This window comes from Carassius gibelio, chromosome B6 (genome assembly GCF_023724105.1).
Source record: "Carassius gibelio isolate Cgi1373 ecotype wild population from Czech Republic chromosome B6, carGib1.2-hapl.c, whole genome shotgun sequence".
NCBI lineage: Eukaryota > Metazoa > Chordata > Actinopteri > Cypriniformes > Cyprinidae > Carassius > Carassius gibelio.
Window position 1 is genome coordinate 16,911,725 of NC_068401.1, and position 23,219 is coordinate 16,934,943.

The 23,219-nt window shown below is 37.3% G+C and overlaps 1 protein-coding gene across 3 annotated transcripts; it reads right to left on the reverse strand.

The window, feature by feature from the left end:
• Positions 1–197: 197 nt before the first annotated feature.
• LOC127959276 (phosphoinositide 3-kinase regulatory subunit 6) lies at positions 198–22,804 on the reverse strand. Of its 3 annotated transcripts, none has more exons than XM_052558343.1 (20): positions 22,782–22,804; positions 15,263–15,364; positions 14,350–14,439; positions 13,925–14,016; positions 13,474–13,542; positions 13,063–13,195; positions 12,839–12,908; positions 12,005–12,188; positions 10,870–11,011; positions 10,556–10,642; positions 9,015–9,474; positions 7,406–7,505; positions 7,158–7,280; positions 6,004–6,111; positions 5,608–5,710; positions 5,439–5,506; positions 5,141–5,231; positions 4,973–5,025; positions 2,023–2,129; positions 198–1,446 (listed from the first exon to the last, which is right to left on the reverse strand). In XM_052558343.1, the coding sequence occupies exons 2-20, from the start codon at positions 15,309–15,311 to the stop codon at positions 1,290–1,292; spliced, it is 2,286 nt and encodes a 761-aa protein (XP_052414303.1). In that variant the 5' UTR covers positions 15,312–15,364; positions 22,782–22,804; the 3' UTR covers positions 198–1,289. The 3 variants fall into 3 exon arrangements, with proteins under 3 accessions (XP_052414303.1, XP_052414301.1, XP_052414302.1); XM_052558341.1 differs by lacking the exon at positions 22,782–22,804 and adding an exon at positions 16,528–16,688 and having other exon boundaries at positions 15,263–15,367; XM_052558342.1 differs by lacking the exon at positions 22,782–22,804 and adding an exon at positions 16,528–16,674.
• Positions 22,805–23,219: the final 415 nt, after the last annotated feature.

The following is a 23,219-nucleotide window of genomic DNA, read 5'->3' on the forward strand; positions in this document are numbered from 1 at the left end:
TGCTTAATGATTGTTTCTTCTTCTTCGTCTTCTTCTTCAAAAAAAAAAAAAAAAAGAAAAGAAAAAAGAAAAGAAAAGAAAAAAAGAAAAGAAAAGAAAAAAAATGGGAAAAAAAAAGAAAAAGGAACAGTAAAAGTAAAAATTTAAACATAACTATTAACATTATGTTAATAAATCTGGACCCACGTTTTTTTGCAATAATTTGAAAATGCTACATTTATTTAGCATATTTATTTACAAAATCAAATCACAATATTTACAGAACAAGAGGTCAAATCAAAAATTGTGCAAACTTTTGGCATAAATTAATGCCAAAAACTGAATTAGGTTTGATAATCATATTATTGTGATTATATTTTGTTCTTTAAAATAAATGCCTGGCATAACAGGAAAACTGGGATTATTGGCATCAGACCAGAAACAGCTGGAAAAGAACCCAAACATATAATTCAGAATGTACAGATATTGATGTATGTGAGATTAAAACATTGGCACCACTAATTATTGTGTTAAAGACAGTATTTGACTCTTGACCAGCTTAATGCACAATACAACCTTTCAAAGCTTGAAGCTTTTGTGTAACAATAGTGCTGTTCTACACATATCAATCACATAGACAGTAATTAAAATACATGTCCTTTATGCTTTTTAATCTGAAACATGTTTGTGATGCTATAAAACCTTCTTATGGAAGGTCCTACATTTTTTAAACATGTATAGTGGGATAAAAATAAAAGCATAAAACAAAGAATGTATCAAAGAAGTGCAAATCATTAAGGTAATGTCAGTTTCTCTGAAACACTTGGTCATATGGCATATATTTTATGCTATTCAGACATACTAACAACTGCACCTGCATTATACTGAAATAAACAGTTATTCTGTTTTTCTGGTGGAAAATCCAGATGAAATCCTGGCAGTGTGTGGAGAATTTTCTGCTTCACATAGACTTAATGTGTACATTTTAAAGAACAGGTTGATTGTTGAAGCAGAAAACAAGTTCAAGTAAATCCTACTTCTTTGAGAAACTTAATACCATGAATGCATTAGTGTTAGTGAGTTAGCTGTGTTACACATTAAAATACTTCCTGGACCAATCAACTTGTGATTCACAGATAAAAGTATATATTGCAGTATAACCTGTTTGGCGAAGTGTCTTAGCTGACCATTTGATCACACGGCGGCATTACTACACAGTGCATTGTTTAAAACACAATACACATACTGCAAGAGTCCAGAACTGGCCTTTATGTTGACAGCAAGCAGGCTCCATCCCGATCCTCGTTCGTTTAGTCGATTATTCCAGCAAATGTGTTAATGGGGAGAGTCAATCCTTTGCTCATGTATTTGTTCAGTCCAGCATTACTGTCACCTTCTGCCGCGAACTTTGACTTCAAGGATTTTTGAACGTAATATCCAGGGTCTCGACATGGAGCAACCTCAATGCTGTGTTAGAAAATGGAGTACAATGAAAATTAATCAATGTTTCATCTAATCTGTATCACTCTGGGACCAGAAGAAGGCATTTCTAATTCTATGTCTTTTTTATTCTTTAAATAAAGCTAATCACATTTTTTTAAAGAATACACTACTGTTCAATAGTTTGGGCTCAGTAAGGGTTGTTTTTCTTACGTAATACTTGTATTTTGAAATGTGACAATAATAAAAACCAAAAAGCACCAAATCAACATATTTGAATGAAGGATCATATCATATCGAAGACTGGAGTAATGGCTGCTGACAATTCAGTTTTGCCATCACATTTTGTAATATATATATATATATATATATATATATATATATATATATATATATATATATATATATATATATATATATATATATATATATATATATATATATATATATATATATATATATATATATATATATATATATATAACCCTATATTTATCTTTCCGAAAATACTAAAACAACTTACCAACTTCACACTTTTGATTGTAGGTAATGGACCACTTTATTAAAATGATAACATGAGCAGAAAAAGCACTGATTTCTTACCTCTCAACATTCATATATTTCCTTCGAAAGTCTTTGTCCAGACGTACTGTGAAAGTTGATTTGTCTGGCGTCTTCAATTTAAAATGGCATGTTCTGATCTTTGACTCCTAAAAAAAGAAACAAATCACAGCATAAATATCTGAATACAGTTATAGTCCAAAACATAAAACTTGAGTTAAAAAAATTAAGAATAAAGATAGTGTCATGATCCTGCCCTCGTGTCCTTGATTTTTCCTAGTCTTGAGGCAGGATCATGACAGACCCTTGTTTTGTGTACAAGCGCATGGCCTTGTCTTTGGGCCATGTGCTTGTGTTGTCTCGTTCCCTTGGCCCGCCCCCCTTGTTAACCTAGTCGTGTCTTGATTGTCCCATCTGTGCCACCTGTCGTGTCTTGATTGTTTCCCCTATTTAGGTCTCCAAGTGTGCTCTGTCTTGCGTCGGTTCATTGTGATTTGTGTACTACTTATGTGTTCTACACTTGTGATTGTACCTCTGAAGTCCCTGTATAACCGTGAGTGTTATTTGTAGTTAGTGTTCTCTAGTTTTGAGTCTTTGTTTATCTTGTCTGATCAGTCCTGTTTAGTATTTGTTGTATCTGCCCTAGTCCTGTTTTCCCCCTCGTGGGTTTTTGTTTTCCCCTTTTTGTAATAAACCCTTTGTTTGAGAATCCCTGTCTGCACCTGAGTTCCTCCCCTACCAAAACCCTGACAGAATGAACCGACCAAGAAGGAACTCAGCAGGCAGGAGGTCCTCCGAGCTCCAACACCTGTTGGAGTTCCGGAGGCAGTGCTGGATGTCATCCCCCACAGACAGGAAGGGGGTCACCCTCCCATACTCGCCCGAGGGGGAGTGGATCCTCCAGAATTATGCCCGGCTGTGGGAGAGCCTCTCCCAGGAGGAGCCACAGAGGTCCCCACCTACCCAGCTGCCGGCGATCCCGGAGGGTCGTGTCCTGGCCGTGGCAACCCTGGGGGGTCAGTCAAGCCCCTCCCAGAGTCCTGAGGTGCCCTCCTCAGCCAGCAGTCTCCCCATGAAACGAGGGAGACTGTTTTCATGGGAGTCAACTTCTGAGTCTTCGGCGTCCGAGACTGCCCTGCCCGAGACCAAACTCCCCCAACCCGCCTCTGACCCAGCTGTGGCCTCTGCACCGCGCCCAAGGAGGAAGAGGAGGAAGAGGGGGCCTGCCGGTCCTGTGACCCTGTCTCCTCCCGTGCCAGCAGCGGAGAGCGCTGGCGTGCCCGTGCCAGCAGCGGAGAGCGCTGGCGTGCCCGTGCCAGCAGCGGAGAGCGCTGGCGTGCCCGTGCCAGCAGCGGAGAGAGCTGGCGTGCCCGTGCCAGCAGCGGAGAGAGCTGGCGTGCCCGTGCCAGCAGCGGAGAGAGCTGGCGTGCCCGAGCCAGCAGCGGTGGGCGTGCCCGAGCCAGCAGCGGTGGGCGTGCCCGAGCCAGCAGCGGTGGGCGTGCCCGAGCCAGCAGCGGTGAGCGTGCCCGAGCCGGCAAAGAAGAGAGCTGCAGTCGTGAGAGCGGAGGAGAGAGCCGCGGCCGACTCTGCAGCAAAGACTCTTGTACAGTCGGTCTCTTCTCATAAGGAGATGCCTATTATCCTTGCTGCTAAAGCCTTTTCTGATTATTTGTCCCGTCTTGTCCAAATCCTAGAAGTCCCCGTAAGTCCTGTTTTGTCCCCTGACCCTGTCCCCAGAAGTCCTATGTGTCCAGCCGTTGTCTCCCCGTGTCCTGTTGATGTGGCCCCGTGTCCCGTTGATGTGGCCCCGTGTCCCGTTGATGTGGCCCCGTGTCCCGTAGATGTCGTCTCCCCGTGTCCCGTGAGTGTAGCCCCGTGTCCCGTTAATGTGGCCCCGTGTCCCGTAGATGTCGTCTCCCCGTGTCCCGTGAGTGTAGCCCCGTGTCCTGCTGATGTAGTCATGTGTCCTGTGGATGTGGCCCCGTGTCCCGTTAATGTTGCCCCGTGTCCAGTAGATGTTGCCCCGTGTCCAGTAGATGTTGTTGCCCCGCGTCCCTTGTCTGCTCCTGTCATGTCCCCCGTCAGTAGTCCCGAGACCCCTCCCCGCCCCTCACCACCCAGACCTGCCCGTACCCCCCGTCGTCAGCCTTCGTCCTACCCTCCTAAGGTTCCTACCCCCCCCACCCGCCCTGGTCTGTCCCCCATGAACTTTGTGGTCCCGCCCCCTCCCCTTCCCTGTTTGTTTTTTTTGATTTGTCACCCTAACCCTGCCGTTGTGTTTTCATGTTTGCCTTTGTTATTATTAGTCATGTCTTGTTGGTTTGTGTCTGTGTCCCAGTCTGTCATGTCCCGTGTTTGATGTTCCCTTGAGGAGCGTCTGGAAGCCGCTCCTTAGGGGAGGGGTTCTGTCATGATCCTGCCCTCGTGTCCTTGATTTTTCCTAGTCTTGAGGCAGGATCATGACAGACCCTTGTTTTGTGTACAAGCGCATGGCCTTGTCTTTGGGCCATGTGCTTGTGTTGTCTCGTTCCCTTGCCCCGCCCCCCTTGTTAACCTAGTCGTGTCTTGATTGTCCCATCTGTGCCACCTGTCGTGTCTTGATTGTTTCCCCTATTTAGGTCTCCAAGTGTGCTCTGTCTTGCGTCGGTTCATTGTGATTTGTGTACTACTTATGTGTTCTACACTTGTGATTGTACCTCTGAAGTCCCTGTATAACCGTGAGTGTTATTTGTAGTTAGTGTTCTCTAGTTTTGAGTCTTTGTTTATCTTGTCTGATCAGTCCTGTTTAGTATTTGTTGTATCTGCCCTAGTCCTGTTTTCCCCCTCGTGGGTTTTTGTTTTCCCCTTTTTGTAATAAACCCTTTGTTTGAGAATCCCTGTCTGCACCTGAGTTCCTCCCTTACCAAAACCCTGACAGATAGATAGATAGATAGATAGATAGATTTTCCAAAAAAAGAAAGAAAAAGTCGAGTTTTGTCTTAGCCAGACCTACCATGAAACTCTTTGGCTTTGTGTCACTGAAAGCGACCGTGAGACAGTTGAGATCTACAAAGTGGGAAGTAAAATAGTCATTTATTTAAAATTGTTCAGGCTGAAGTGAATGTTAATCTAACTGATTAACAAAAACAAATACCTTTTCAGTCAAATCATGTAACCTTACCTTCTGTTTTGTTTTGTGGTATTGCTGAAACCTGGGCGCCTGTTGTTCTGAATGAGAATCCTTTCTCAACCTCCCTGTTGCTTAGCGACACCTAAAAGGAATGTGAAGGGTCATATGAGGTCAACTAAAATTTGTTGGTCACTTAATTTTTAATTCTAGAAAAAATCCTGAATGTTTCTTTGTGATTTAAGAACATCACTGACTGGAAAACCGACCAATCAGCAACACCAGTCTTACTGTATGTGACAAGGTAAATGAAAACTACTCTATCAACAAAGACAGCAGAAGTGATCCTCACTTTTAAGTAGCTAAACGAGATCAGGGCCCCACACAGCTCGGCAGGCATCTTCTTCTGTTTGACAGTGTCTAAGGAAAGAATGTTGGCTGTAAATACTGGCTGAATGAACTGCTGGCCATAATTTAGGGTGGCAATGGTTGTACTTATCCCAAATTTGGATATTGAATACCTTTATGTGCAGCTTGGGCCTTTCTAAATTCTGGAAAATCCACTTCCAGGTCTGTGACAAAAACATCTTCCACAGGTTCTTTGGACTTGTTGAAAAAGTAAATCTGCAAAAATAGAATAGAAAATAAAAAAAAGAACGATAAATTTAAAAAAGTATTCTGTAGATCATTCAACAGCTTAAATAAGGACCCAAACAGCTTGACCTTCTGAGCTTGAACTGTGGCTCAGTACTTTCTCTTGTTTTTATGCTGCTTGCAAATCTTTTAATTTGTTTTTTCTACATGTAAATTTACTTGGTGACAAAATTACACCTGCAACTCATGCCATCATAATCACAAGCTGATCGGTCCAAAAATACTAACTACGTAAAACAGTACAAAAGGGAATTCATTCTCACCTTAATGTAGAAAATGTTGAAGTACACTGGCTGTTGTCCCATACGCACGTAATACGAGATGACATCAGATGAGAAAAGGTCAGATTCTTGTGGTTTGCCAGTGCTGGACTGGAAGATAAAAAAAAAAAAAAAAAAAGCACAACCATTTGCATTTTGAGTTAATTATAGTTTAATGTTTTACTGACATCATTCTTTGGGAGTGATGTTTGGTATCTTTAATGTTCACTTGTAGTGTACTTATGTATTAAAAAAACAAAAACTGTACTTGCACATAAAATACATTAAAGAAATAAAAGGTCACTTAAGTGTACTTAGAGTACACCTTCGTGACTCTCGTAACACACTTAAGTACAATTTTACAAAGTGCACTGTTATAAAGTCAAGCAATTCATCAATACAAATGTGTAAGTACACATTTATGTACATGGTGTAAAAGTTTCAATAAAATTACATTAAAGTATATTTTAGTTGACCATAAATGCTTGTCAGCATGTTAGGCAGTACCATTTAGCCATAGTACCAGGACAATAGAAGTTATTTTATAATTATAAATAAAGATGTACTTGAATCCTACATAAGTGGGTTTAAAAAGCATTTAATAAAAAAGTTCAAGCATTTAATATAAATTTAAATTTAAAATGTTATTTTATGCATTTAGCAGACGGTTTTATCCAAAGCAACTTACAGTGCATCCAGGCAAAAATTTTTTTATAAACTATAATTTATAACTTAAATGAATATAACTATAATATATAACCAGAATATTTTAATTTTATTGCAAATAAGACAAAAACATTACATTTAATTTGCACTTAAGTATAGTCTTTTCCTGTAATGTGTACTCTTAAGTATTTTAAAATTATGCTTATCTGCAGATATGTCATCAGCATGGTAATACTAATATATCTAAGGATTAAACTCTGGCATTTATTCACAAACTTCTTGATATACAAATCATTAAACTAACCATAAAAATTACCGGCAAGAGGAACATGTTTTTCACAATGAACAGCTGGTACAGTAGGTTTGCATTTACACCAGGAAATGCTAGAAAAAATACCTGAAAGAGAAACTATCAAACTTCCCCATTCCATAAATGTAGGCTCATATTTCTAACCCAAGTATGGCTAATACACTAAACATCTTTGACATACCGTTTTTGCAAGATCAGGAATCATCTGTCCAAGACTACAGATGTTGCAATCGTACCACGGATCCACCATTCCAAGATAAGAGCCCAGAGCACAGATGTTATTGCTTGTAGAAGGCAAATTCTCCTAAAACAGATATTCTGTAAGATCATAGTTCTGCTAAAACGGAAGACACTTTTTTTTGATGAAAGTAATCAGTATTCATCTCAGTACACTTGCTGAAGTTTCCAAAGGAAGGAAAGGGTATTTACCTTCACAGGAGAGGCTGTAGACGACGGGCGACCAACAGGGATGTAGTACATCTGTAGGTTGACTTTCATAGTAAGAAACCGTCTCCTGGCTTCCCGTTTCCTGTCAAGCATAACCAATATGTTGTTGTTCGAAACTTAATTCAATCATAACAGAAGCCTAAACACAAGGTGTGAAAGCATTTAGGGATCTGATGGTCTTAAAAGAAGGAAACATACAGAAAACTTCCTTATTACAAAGAAACAAAAAGCTTCTTTAATAGACAATAATTGAAGTGATCAGTTTGTAGGGTCTGTTCTCTGTACAGTTCCTTTATAAAAAGGTTATTTCACCCAAAAATGAAAATTAGCCCGTGATTTATTCACCCTCAATGCATCATATGTGTATACTGTATGATCTTCTTCTTTTAGACAACAAGTTTTTTTTGTACGACAGTTAGCGTAAGCTAGAGAAAACGGATTATATATGGATAATTTTCTAACAAAAATGCATCGATTTGCAACAGTAGGCCTATATTTACCCCCCGGAGCCATGTAAGGATATTTTTATTATGGATGGATGCACTTTATTGGACTTCTTTTGGACTGTTGAACAAAAACACCCACCCACTGCCATTATAAATCTAAGAAGAGTCAGGACATTTCAACTCCAATTGGATTCCTCTAAAAGAAGAAAGTCATATACACCTTGAGGATGAGTAAATCATGGTCTAATTTTCATTTTTGGTTGAACAAACCCTTTAAGTAATTTAGTGAAATCTTGTATCATTATTTCTAAGAAATAACATCACTCTTATAGATATAAAAAAAAAATATTTGGTATAACCAACAAAATCATGTGGTGCAGAAAACATGAAAAAAAAAAAAAAAACATAATGAAAAGGACCATTTTATCAAAGAACCACTTCATTAAAAAATTATGAGTACAGTAGCACTTTATTTTACATTCCTGTTCTTCATGTACATACTATGTTCTTATTATAGTAATTACAATAACTAGGTAATAACTAGGTACTAACCCTGAACCTACCCCTAAACCTAACCCTACCCCATGTAGTTACCTTGTATTACCAGAACTTTCTTAGAAAAATTAATTGTAAGTACACTCTAAGTACATGTTAGTACAATAACTAACTGTAATAAGTACTGTAAAATAAAGTGCAACCAAATAATGTATTATAAAAATATATGTTACTACTTTTTACTTGATGGTTATATCACATCATTAACACTCTAATTTCTCTTTGAGTGAAAAAATAACAAATATCACAGATGAGATAACATCTCCCATTCCCTTTAAAAGCCAGTTGCACTCACACCATGGCAGGTTTGCTTTCATGGCGGAATTTAATTTTTCATTTTAAAAAATATTGCGCCAGACTTTAAACCAGGTTTGAGTTGGTCTATGGAGCAGTCTATTTTCAATTCCTAAAAATAGCAATGCACCAACAATGCGCCTGAATGCACCTCTTTTTTAGACCAGCAAGCCCATGCCATGAATGCATTTGTTATTTAAACAAAGCAGAACAGGACGTGTAAATGAGAACTACGTCAGGCTGAAACTAGCAAAAACACTTGCACTGGGTTTATGATAGGGCTCAATATATCATACCTTAACCAGTAGTATGCCCTGGCTAGCCTTCCCACTGCCCGGTCATCTCCCATGACCACTATTTTAGCAGTGTAGTCCCGTTCTTCCTTGGGCAAGTTGGTACTACTATTTCCTGCTCTCCTCTGCAGTGTGCCACTGCTGCAAGCGGTGCCTGTCTCCTCCAGTGCTTCCTGCATCAGAGCCATGCTTTCGGTTACAGTCGGCTTTACCTTAATTCCTCCACGCCTTGACAGTCGGCCACTTGTAATTTCAGGCTTTAAGGTTCTTCCTCCAGGAAATTCCATGTCAAAAGCCTCAGTTCCCTGCATGTCACGCTCTATCCCACTGTCCGTCGACATGACAGAATACCGTGGCATATCTGAGTTGAGGTCTATGGGTAAGTCAGACATATAGAAGTCCTCTGAACTCATCAGGTTTTCACTGAATGATCCAGAACGGACAAATTTGGCCAGTTCTCTCCCTGTGGGCAGAGAGGATGAAAATAAATATTGTATTTTAGTGAATAGCCTCAAATCTTTTGGGTTTAGATGAGGTCATCTAGGCTACGGTCTATTTCTATGCGATTTAACCCTAAAAATACTTTTCGTGCTATATTCTAATGCAAGGATAGGCAATGTCAGTCCTGGAGTGCCGATGTCCTGCAGAGTTAAGCTTCAACCTTGAAAAAAGTCCTCACCTGCCTGTAGCCCTAGTAATTCTGTAGACCTTAATTAGTTTGTAGAGGTTTGTTTGATTAGGGTTGGAGCTTAACTCTGCAGGACAGCTGCAGTCCAGAATTGACATTGCCTATGTCTAATTTTTTATATTTCAGACTTAAATAAAAGTACTTATGTTTCCTGAAAACAAAAACAAAAACACTGGAATCTCCTTTAGAGTATCAATTCTCAACAATGTCACAAACTATGCTCAGATTCACCAAGAGACCAAAGTCTGCAGTCAATTCAATCAATGCAATCAATGCAATCAATCAATCAATGTCAAAGGCTATTAACACTAACACACACATACACACAATAACAAAAGAAAGCAAATCAGTAGCTGGGACAAAGACATTGAGAGTTAAGGAGACTCAACACATTTGGCGCAAGTTCGAATCCACTGTGTTTTGAATTCCAAACTTATTCCTATCACATATCAGCTTGTTTATACGAACTTAAAAAGAAGAAAATATTCAAAATGTGCTAATAGGTATTTAATAGTGGGAATAAAGCTTTTTACAAGCATTCACTAGGCCTACTTGAAACTGGATATGGTCCTTCCTGGACCTATGAGGACACCTTTACTGATCTGCAGGTTATGGAGCAGGTATAGGGAGGGGATAGGGACAAGTAAGGTCCCAACAAGGAAGAATTAATTCATGATTTTAATCATTATGTAATGACTATGTTGTTATTACTGCATACTGTTTTATTACAATACACTGAGGTGCCAATTGTATCTGGCACAACTAATTTGAATATTACTTATTCATTATTATTATCTTGCAACACTAGTACAAATAGCCCCGGCCAAAAACATTTTTGTAAATGAAATCCACTTACAGAGCTCCTCCTCCTCCCACCACAGATGGAAACTCATCTCCGGATTGGGAAGCGGAACATCACACAGGGAGCCGTCGGACAATAGACCTGAAACCCAAAACACCGTCACAATGACACCACAAACAAATCCTGCCTCCTGATTCAGCTACACAAGTTGGATATCAAAAAAGGAGGAAAAAATATATCTAGGTCTTTTATTAGAGGAAAAAAAGCTATTTTGGTACAGATGGAGTTGGTAAAGAGTTTTTGTTTGTGTTTGTGAGAGTGCAGAATAGAATATAGTGATAGAAATAGAAATGGAAACAAGAGCGTACCTTTTCTGTCACGGAGGATCTGTAAGTATAACTCTTGTAGTTTCTGTCTGGTCTGACCCCGATCAACTCTGTTAATGCCTGTGGTCTGGTCTACTGTTGCAAGCACTTCATTTAGGTACGACTCCACATCCTGGTCCATTTCCTGACATAAGCACAGACAGGTAATCAGACACACAAACACTTACACAGAAAGCCACACAGCATGGAATCACACATGCAGATGCACACACAAACATACAGCCATAATTCAGACAGACACATATGGGATGTCCAGTGGATGTCCTGCCCTGTTGCTTTGAGTTTTCTGAAAATAAACTGCAGACTGCTAACGTTTGGACAGAGACAGAGAGATGCTGACCTGAAATAAATGCTCACCCTTTGTCTCCATCATTGTATAGTCTCACAACTAAAATTATATAGTACTTAAACTGTTAAACACAGGTTAAATGTAGGTACAGACCATTTCCTATTCATTTAGAATAATTAATTCTTTTTCTTCAAATAAACTTTTTTAGCAGAGGAGTTTTGACTAGGTAAGAGCAAAATGGCATGTTGTACTATGTCCCAGTAATCATTTCTGATTCACAGTTGGTTGCTGTTACAAAATGTAACATCTGAATACTTGTACTCTTGACCCTTGTGATAAATGATGCTGCCTAGAAAACGGCATATGGTGTACATCAGAAAAGTATATAATTCATACCAGATCCATGTACATATGGTGATACATTATGCATAAAAAATACATAACAGGACCTACTACAGGACTACCATTCAAAAGTTTCGGGTCAGTATGAGTTTTTACTCTTTTATTGTCTCTTATTATAAAATTCGTAACAATGTAAAGTTACTTTTCAGCAATTAAATGCATAATTTTTGAACAAAATTTATTACAAAGAAATCTGACTGATCCCTAACTTCTTCAATTAGTTTCTATTTCATTGTTTTACCAACAAACAATGAAAAAAGTGCAGAAAAAGTTATTGTATCATTTATGCAGCATCTTATGTTTTATCTCTGTAAGCATTACTTGGATACTTAGATATGCATTAGTCAGTTTCAGGATCTAAGATTTGTTAGTGAACTTCTTGGCTATGATAGTCCACAACTAGCTTTTCTAGACAACATCACTGACCTGCAAAGCGTCATTGAGAGAGGGCCCATGACAATCCTCTCCCAGCGCCGCCTGAAGACTGTGCTGCACTACACAGCGCATCAAGCTCAATGGGTTCCGGAACATTCCTTGAGCCTCAATATCAGCCTTCAGAACCGTGCTAAGTGACTCGGAAAATACTGCAGGATCCGCAAACACAAACACCCTGAACATGGCACAGAACACAGCCATCAAAAACTCATGAACACAGTTATTCAGAGAGAGAGACATTAATCTGATTCACTTCTAACTGGGCGGACATGAGGTTTATTTGATAAAGCTTCCTGCTGACTTCAGCAGCCGCATCAACCTCAAACTCATGTAGACTGGAAGCAATTATTACCAGCACAAAAAAATAATCCATATGATAATAGGCTTTAAATATTTGGATGCACAACATATTAAAACTGTTGACTTCACAAATAATTACTATGTCGGTTTTCCCCATTTACTCCTATGTTATGTGTTGCATTAGATAAAATTGTTGCATTTTTTTTTTTTTTCTAATAAATCAATATTTTCTTAATATAAATATGTCCACATATAGTAGATGTAATCACAGATGTACATTATTTAATATTAATACAGATATATGCTCCACTAATGTTTGACAACCAGAAAGTGGCTACATTGTGCTTGGGTAGCAAAATACTTCAACAAAATAATGTATGACAAACTCACAATGAGCATTTAATTATTATGTAAACTGTAAACAATATTTATATTGTTTCTAATGAATGTCTTCTGTTAAACAGTGTATGTGCTACATTTGGCACTTATTTTTACATAAAAAAAAAAAAATTGACATTGACTCACCTCTCCTGGTGAGGATAGTGTTCATTTTTCAGATTTTGTTCTGCGATTATCATTTTCTGATACAAAAGGCCTATGAGAAAAAAGAAATGCACGTCATACACACAGGGATCATGTTTACTTGTTTATGACTTAATTACTGCTAAGTTTTTCTTGGCTACAAGCCAACAGAAAAACTGAGATCAGGAGAGATGCTTATCAGATTTTGATTGAGGAAAGTCACAAACCTGGAGCAAGTCGTTCTGCTTTCATTTGGCCAGCATAACTAAGGCCCACAGTGCAGTACGGCTGAGGCAGAGTCAACAACCTCTTGCAGAAGTCATAAACTCGTTTATAGAGGTCATCAGGTATGCATACTGTCTGCAAAGAAACACAAGGAAGGATGTGTGTGTAAGTGAATAAACCCTCAGACTTCCCTCCAAGACAAATGAGCCAATGTCTAAAACAGCATCATAATATTGACACATTTCTATGTTTCATTTCAAAGAAATTCTGTGCAATAAACAATTTTGGTGCTGTCTTTAATTCCCACTTGATGGAATATCTGGATCCTGATTGAAAACCAGCTGAGAATCACTAGCCGAAAAGTAAAATGAAGGACAGTTAAAAGCTCTGAGAGTAGCCATCCTTTCTCTTACCTGCATCACAGCATATATAAGTGTATGAAGTAGAGGAATGAGATGATTCTTGCAGTCAGTTCTTTCAGCCTGTATACGAAAACAAGGAAAATCATCCAATCATTCCCTAATTCATATAAATCATTCTATAAGTCATTCACAGCCAACAGTTTTTCTTTGTGGAATTAAACACATTATGTGTAAATTAACTGTTGTTAGTAGTCAATTATCCTGTAATTGTTAACTATTATTGTAATAAGTGAACTCTTTGTAGTGACAGTAGCAATAGGTAATAATTTCAAGCTTCTTAGGCAAGTACCTTTAAATAATGCTGTCATAATAAACACTAAATACAATAATAGTATTTAGGTCATACTAACTGAACATGCGTGAACTAATTTGACAGCTACTAAAATGGGAAATGTAATGGTATATTTCAAAAAGCATTATGTCATGGAAACTGGTGACTCACTCTTTCTAGTTCCTTGATGGCCACTCTCACCAAAGCCAGACTCCTGAGTGAACTGTCCTGCACTTTCTTGTGTAATGTCCACCTCAGCATTCCTGCAGAATGAACAAAAACGAACAGCTCTTATATACACAACTAGAATATGCCTGCAACAAATTTTGTGCATTGATACTGCCATTTGAAACTGGCACCCCAGATGTTGCATGCTACTGATGCTTACAGAGTAGCTTGAGTTTTTGACATGGCCTTTATACGCAACATGAACAGATCACTCTAACGATTAGATTACAGATTGTGGTTCTTAAAGAAACCGTGTCTTTTTTAACTCGTCTTTTTCTTTGCATAGCATGTATGGCAATCAACTGTATCTAAGTTTGGCCTTCAGGTGTGCTATTTTATTAGGTGTAATCTTTAAGTGTCAGTCATACCTTTATTGACAGCTGGTTGCTCAATGTCCATTTCTCTCATAATGGTAAGCAGGGAACGGTAGATTTCGGATTCAATGGCAGCATATTCAGCTTTAAAGAGAAGCCAACAACATAACATTTGAATGCTGATATAAATCAAGTGATATGTGATCCTGGATCACAAAATCAGTCTTAAGTCACTGGGGTATATTTGTATCTAAAGCCCAAATCACACTGTATGGGTCAAAATTATTGATTCTTCTTTTATCCCAATTTTTTTTTTGAATATTAAGTAAAGATGTTTCATGATAATATTTTGTAAATGTCCTACTGTAAATATATAAAAACGTTCTGATTAGTAATATGCATTGCTAACAACTTCATTTGGACAACTTTAAAGAAAACATTTTCTCAATATTTTGATTTTTTTGCACCTCGGATGCATCTCGGTTGTATTTACCCTAAAAAACCATAAATCAATGGGAAGCTCATTTATTCATCTTTCAGATAATGTATAAATCTCAATTTCGAAAAACTGACCCTTATGACTGATTTTGTGGTCAAGGGTCACATATGTGTTAGATATTCTACCATTCAAAATCTAGGGTCAGTTGGGGTCAAAGTTCATCAAAATACTGTTTTTAACTGTTAGAATGTCACTGAAAACTAGAGTAATGGATACTGAAAATTCATCTTTGCTATCACTGGAATAAATTACATTTTTAAAATGTAATATAATATAAAATATCACAATATTACTGTTTAACAGCCCAGGTAAGCATTAGAGACTTCTTTAAAAACATAAAAAAGTTATTGTCCCCAAATTTTAAAAGGTACTGCAAATGTTTAACTATCAAGTAGATAATCAATTATGAAAATAGTGATTTGTCACCTTTTGTTATTTATAATGTATTCTAAAAGGTGTAACTCTCACCTGCCGGGTCCTCAACATTAATACTGCTAGAATTTCTCCAAGATGCCATGCTGTGGCTTGGTCCTTACATAATGAGGTAAACGTAACAAATCACCAATGTGACTGCTGACACAAAGACAAAATATAATCAGAAAATGATTATAGAAAATGAAAAGACAAAATGAACACATTAAATTTACAATGCACTAAATTCTGGCATCATTTACTCAATCTCACGTTGTTCCATTTCTTTCTCCTACAGAACGCCATAGAACAGAATTTGTGGACCATCTGGGTCCAATCAACATTTGACTGCATTGAATGAAAAAATGAAAACTGAAGAAATTTATATATATATATATATATATATATATATATATATATATATATATATATATATAAATATATATAAATATATATATATATATATATATATATATATATATATATATATATATAAATATATATAAATATATATATATATATATATATATATATATATATATATATATATATATATATATATATATATATATATATATATATATATATATATATATATATATATATGTGCTCCACAGAAGAAAGAAATGCATCCAGGTTTGAAATGACATGATCTCGAGTAAATGTTTTGCTGAACTATTCCTTTAATGCGCTGGTCACATTATCCTGACTCACTCTTCTATTTTCCACTTCATGATGCTGAAATTTTATCTCACTTAAATTGTACATTCATGAGCTTATAAAACACAGTAGATAATATCAAGATATTCTTGGCATGATTATATGCAACAGTAAACTGTTTACAGTAATTGATAACTAAGGTTGTTTACCAAAAAGCAAACACACTCGCAGATGACCATGGCTAACAGCCTCAGGTGCACGTTTACCCACTACTGATTAAACAAGAATACTTCCCCTTCATTTCAGGCACGGTTTATAACTGTCCAGAAACACAATGCAACTAACTGCTCCATTGCTAAGACACTTTTAAGTCACAACAGAATCTAAAAAACTAGAAAGAGGAAAGGGAAAGGGAGAGAAAAAAAACAATACTACGAAAAAAGCCAGAACGAGTGTAAAAAAGCATGTAGACTAAATAAACGAAACTAAACAAGGGGCCCTTTTTAGTGTCCGACACAGCTCGTAATTATGCAACTTTCCGACAGCTTGGTTTCTCAGTGCAGAGACGCATATTTCACAGGTTATCTCTAGTGAGCAGCAACTGTCTGTTAGTGCATTAAAATGTTGAAGTCTGCTGAAGAAAAAGAAGTCTGGTGCCTTACCTTTCGTCCTTGTGAGACTATCAGTGGACTACATCATATGCCGCATGTATAAAAAACATATGCTGGCCAAACAGTCACACTGAGAGTTGCACACTGTGTAACACTTCCTCTTACTGCTGCGGCTGTCACTGAGGACAACTGCAACTCTGACTCAAAGCTGAGTGAATGTGAGGGAGGGACGAGAGAGAGAGAGAGAGAGAGAGAGAGAGAGAGAGAGAGAGAGAGGTACCACAGAGGAAAGTTTAGAAGGAGGATCAGGGGAGAAACAGCGGCTAAATGTGTGAAAGACGCGCGCAAAGTGGGTGTGTGGACACACCGAAAGGAAAGTCCTTTTGAATTTGTTTGATTAATTTATCACACCCAAACAACACCCTGATCTGGATTTTGGGCAAGTTCAGCATGAACGTTCATAGCCAAACAATGTGACACATACTCAGGTGTGGTTTGTATGGGCCTAGTGCTGCAGAACGGCAAAACTAGCACACAGAGATGAAGCCCCTGATCCTGCACAAAAAGACATTGAACAAGTGAAGAGAAACAGGGTCAAGAGCGCTGCATCAGCACAGAAAGCAGCTCGCTGAACCACAGGCTTCCTGTCGCTCACTTGGCCCTCACTCTAAAAGAGACAGTGTAGATGACAGGACCTGACACATATCCTGTCCCCATAAATGTGGGGGCGGACCACACACACGGCTGAGATATATTTAGGGCCAGTCAAGAGAGAAAAAATTACGCTTAGAAACTTTTACTTTCTCACTTTATGTTCAGTCTTTACTTCTGCTAAGAGATAATGGCTCTGCATGCAGTATGTAAAAATGTCACGTGGTGTAACTTGAAGTAAAATTTATTTTATATTTGAACTTACTCTTAGAATGTATGTGTTCATATTTGAATCATTATTTTCAAAAAGTTTTCAAATATTAATAAGAGGAAAAGTTTTTTTTTTATTAGGATTATTTAATAATAAACACCATATATGCTGATATACTTAAATTGATAAATTTTAGGTTTTTATATTATGTTTCTCAAAGTTGGTTTATGTTTTATGGTTTAAGTTTTTTGCACCAATAAAGGTTAAATAATTGTCAAAATGGTCATTTTGATCAGAAAAACATCTAGGTTTGACAGTCTGGACATCTTTATCTAATATCATTATCACTATGGTTGGTAGACAGACAAGCAAAGCCCAAAGCTGACTCAAAACCTACACAAAAGGGATGAAAATCTGCCCAATTTTTTCCTTTGTCCAATCACAATTGTAGGATTCCCATAAAGGGCTCTAAATAAACATTTTAATTTTGATTATTCTTTTTTTAAGAATAAGAGTAAGAATAAGAATTTTAAGAGTTTAAAATCTTAATTAGATGACTTTAGCTAGACATGTTTACAGTGAATGTAGGGTGAATTTCTAACTATTTAATCTGTATTTTATTCCCTGTCCAACTTACTTTTTACATTTCGGTACGTCATCCAAAAAAATTACAATTCTGTCATCATTTACTCACTCTGATGCTGTTCTGTATGAGTTTCTTCTTGCTGAACACAAAAGATATTCTGAAAAACATGTACCAAACAGTTTCCTGGCTATACACTGTTAAAAAATTACTGTAAATTTTACAGTAAAATACTGGCAGCAGGGTTGCCAGCCAGGTACTGTAAATTTTACAGTAGTCGTACTGTAATTTAATTTACAGATTTTTCCTGTATTCTCAATTACAGTAAAATTCTGTAAACTAAATTACAGTAAGACTACTGTAAAATTTACAGTAACTGGCTGGCAACCCTGCTGCCAGTATTTTACTGTAAAATTTACAGTAATTTTTTTATATTTTGTATACTGCATTTTTACAAAAAAATATATTATATACTGCATTTTTAATACATTGTATATGGCATTTAACAATTATTTAAATAGCAAATGCACACTTTCAAGTAGTTTACTGTGCAAAGCAATTCTTTGAAAAAAAGCATATGTGTATTTGCTATATTTAAAGTATGTAAAATGATAGCATACAATATATTTTCCCTATTGCTGACTTAACTTTAACTGCATAAAGTGTTATATAATGCATAACTTAATTCACCAAAAAAATATAAAAAAATAACATTTTTAAAATCTAAAAAAAAACAGGTCAAAATGTTATATATCACTTTCAAATTTACATAAAAAAATGACATAAAAAGTATATTATTTTGAACTCATTTTTATTTATTTTAAAATTATTTCATTTTTTTTTAAATGGATATGAAATTTTGGCATGATTTCTTTTTTATTACTTGGAACATAATGGCCATCATGGACCTTGACACAAAGAAATATTCAAACTGCGTTATAACCGAAACATGACCAACATGGTCATATTAAAACAGTTCACCCAAAAGTGAAAATTCTGTCATTTCTCACCCTCATGTCATTCCACACCCTTAAAACCTTTGTTCATCTTCACAACACACATTAAGATATTTTTTATAAAACCTGATGGCCCAGTGATGGCTACATTGCTAGCAAGATCATTTCCCTTTCCAATGCCCAGAAAGGTACTAAAAACATATTTAAAACAGTTTATGTGACTACAGTGGTTCAACCTTAGTGTAATGAAGCAATGAAAATACTTTTTGTGTGCCAAAAAACTAAATAATGACTATTCAACAGTATCTCGTGATGGATGACACTGCTTCATGAAGCTTCAAAGCTTTATTAATCTTTCAGTTCAAATCAGAGCATATCAAACTGCCAAAGTCACATGATTTCAGTAAATGAGGCTTCGTTACGTCATAAGTGTTTTGAAATTTCAATGGTTCGTGTGACTTTTGCAGTTTGATACACGTTCTGAGCAAATGATTTGAAACAAAAGATTCGTAAAGCTTCTAAGCTTCATGAAGCAGTGTTTTGAGATCGCCCATCACTAGATATAGTTGAATAAAATCGTTGTTTTGGGAGATGGGGGTGGGAGGGGGGGGGGGGGGGGGGGTTGGCAAAAAAAGTATTCTCGTCGCTTTATAATATTTAGGTTGAACAACTGTAGTCACATGAATTGTTTTAAATGTTTTAGAGGCTTTCTGGGCATTGAAAAAAAGAAATGATCTTGCTAGAAATGCACGCTTCACTGAGCCACATCTTATTATGTGTTGTGAGGATGAACGAAGATCTTACGGGTGTGAAACGACATAAGTAATTATTGACTTAATTTTCATTTTTGGGTGAACTAATCCTTTAAAAACCACAAAGACATTTTCAGATAGCTATCATCATTAAGGAATAGACCAATATTGCCAAACAAGTCATACAAAAAAAAGTGATGCATGACTGACCGGAAGGAGCCGCGCACTTGCAGAAGTCATACAAATTTTCCATCAAACAGATAAAAATCAACCAAATAACAATTATGCTCCAGATGAAGTTCCATCCCAGGATTCAAAGTGTGACTAGAAATATTGAAAAGAGTAAAGAGGACAATACATTAGATATATTACAAAACATAATAATACTTTCAGAAACAAATAGGGGGAGGACAGATACAGTCAGAGACAGATACAGGGATGAGAGGTACAGTCAGAGAGAGACAGAGGGATGAGAGGTACAGTCAAAGGCAGATAGAGAACAATAAAAGGAAGACGCAATCTTGGTGTGTGTGTATCCTTACATTTCAGAAATTCCATTGGAATTTGCACAGAAGAGTGGCAACATGTGGGTTGACTGCCACACATTTTCTTCTGTATCACTTGTCCTGTTTTTATTTCGATGGCACTTTTCCCTTGGCTTTGGGTCCTCTCTCTGGATTTATGCCCACAAAGCACCTAAAGGGTCATGAAACAGACAATATGTAATAAGAGCGGTTTTAGGACCTCCAAGAAAGTTGGAGATGTCCACTAATAATAAAAAAAAAACATATTTAACTCAATAGCTTGCTGGTGTTAAATAGGGAGACAAATATATTCTCTTCTCGAGTTAAGACACATTGTTTTAAAGGCATCAACAGAAATAACACTGATAACATAACATTATTAAAAGGAATGTTCTGATATAACTTATCTATAAAATGCTGGTTCTGAAGTTGTTAGAATTCAACCATTACCTTTGAATGAACTCCAAGGTACACACTGCTTCCTCCTGATACTCAAGATTAAACTAGTAATAAGCAGCAAACAGAGAGGCAAGGCCGGACAGGAAACTGGGCTGAGTGCCCTCACACACCACCTCGCCTTCAATACTCAGCATCCAGTGCCCACTTGTCAAAGTGTCTCCTAAAACAATCAATATCACAATAGTAATTAATACCTATACCATTTTTTTTTTTTTTTTTTTGTATTTCAGATTTTTACATTTACATTACATACTATATTTAGTAGGGGTGGGATAAAAATGTGATTCTTAAATGTATCGCAATGCATAAGCAGACGATTCTGAACTGATTCACAAATGTCAAAAATAAATTTTCTAAACGTTAATTAATGTAATGTTGACGGAAAGTAAAAGGCGGATCTCTGAAACGCGGAAGTGCATGCCCAGACAGTCTGTGACATGCACATATTTCTTTTACTGTCTATGGTGTGTATCCACTGGCGCAGAGCAAGCGTTTTGAGACCTATAACGTTACTTGAGCGTTTTCAGTCCATTTAATGGAAGTTGAGCTTCCATAGTTGCATATGGTTTGTGGTGGATCGATTATGCAGCAAAATGCCTCCTAATGTGAAACAGACTGCAAGCACTTTGTTTTTTTCTTCCTGAACCTTCTGGTTGTTCGTTCATTTGAAATGACTCGAAAAAAGATTCGTTTATTTTGCTGAACGAGACTCAAAAGTCCGATTCGGTAAAATGATCCGAACTTCCCATCACTACAACTGATGATAAGATTCAAGTCATAGACGCAATAAAACAACTCGTTTGTTTATTGGTCAGTGTCGCGCATGATCAGTTCATTTGTTCAAGTGTCACCGCACTGATAAGGTGCCTTTGTGCACCCTGTGCCAAAATACACACAAGATTTGCCGGCCGACATAAATATAGACACATATATATAAATAGCATATTTAATAATTTCAAGGAAAACGTATTTGGTCGCCCTAAGGTAATAAATTAGGCTAACTATACAAATTAAGCAGACTTTATATCAAACAGATTTGTTAAAGTTTTCACATTAACGTTACCTGAAGTTAGCAAATGCTCAAAAAAAATCTACATCTCACTGGTTACGTTAACCTCTTAGAAAAGCACCACTGAGAATTTATATGACACACACATCCTCCGTGAGCGACCCTGACTGACCGCGAGGCTTTAGAAACGCGTTTTATTTCGGCGCCCGTGTTAACAGATGACTGCATGTGCAAAGTTGTTTTACATCATAAAATAATCACGACGAAGTGTGCTGATAAACACTAAGTTACAGTGAATATAAACTATTAGCACTGAAACATGTCATTCATAACGAAGGATTCCAGAGATTTTCTGTCCATGGCTGCTATAGCGCCGGGGGATGTGTGAAATCCTACCGCGACCGCGCTACTGAAACCCCGCGCAATTCTGCCTCGCGCCCCGCGGACGGATGATGCTTGAATCTGGGGTTACCAATATAATCCGCGAATGTAGATGCATTCATATACTATAAACTACCAAACAAGAAAAAACTGAAGTCACTTACCACAGTTGTGAATCACTCCTCTTGTCTTTAACGTTAATCTCCTCGACCGTTGACGATGCGGCTCCGAAGATTTGAAATTTACAGCAAAATTCTGTAAATTTGAGTCAGACCTACACGTGACCCCAGAATGCATTGCAGTTTACAGCAATATGCTGTATTATTAAAAAACAGTCCGCGGCTGTAAAATAATGCTGTAATTTTTACAGCAATTCATTACAGTGTATCTACGATGCCAAACTCAATTATTTTGCCTTAAATTTCCATGTGTGAGCGGAATTCACCTTAGTTTGTGAAAAATAAAAAAATAAATGTGTCCCTCATACTATCTCACCTCGATCGTTCAGCGGTCCTTAGGTTGCCAGGTAGCCTATTCATTAATAAATTGGTAAAAGCATCTACTTTCAATTTTCTTTGTCTAATCATTCATTGGCGGTCACAGTACATTATATAAGTAGCCCAAAAAATGCAACAAGCGGCTCTGTGGCCTAATGTTTCCCGCGACTGCATTTTCAAAATAGCACAGCTCTGCTGAAAACTCGCAACCCTGGCAGCACGTTTACACAAGACCTAGGGATAGTTCACCTAAAAATGACAATTCTGGCGTTAATTACTCACCCTCGTGTCGTTTCAACCCTGTAGGAGAATGGATGGCAGGTTTATGCAAGATCACTGTCCTTCTTTGCAACTGTTCGTGTGTATGTGTGTGTGTGTGCAGTAACTATATTATGGCACACTCAGTCAAGCTTCAGTGCTGCAGACTTTTCAGAATCTCTGGGGATGAAAACTCTCAGAACTCCTCATTAGATCAGCCCTGCACTGCCTATGGCACTCACCTTTGAAAGCTACCTGACATGCTGTATGCAGACAGTACCCTACTTTTATAGGGTTCATCTGGACTAGAAACACAGAGTTCTAAGAACTAACAGGAAAAACAACCACTTCCTCCTGCATGCTATTTTTAGTTGCTTTAACAAGCTGTGTAAATCCTATAGATTCAGCTGTGTAATGTTAAGTAAAGTAAAATGCATTTGTTGTGTTTTAAAATAGTGTCTA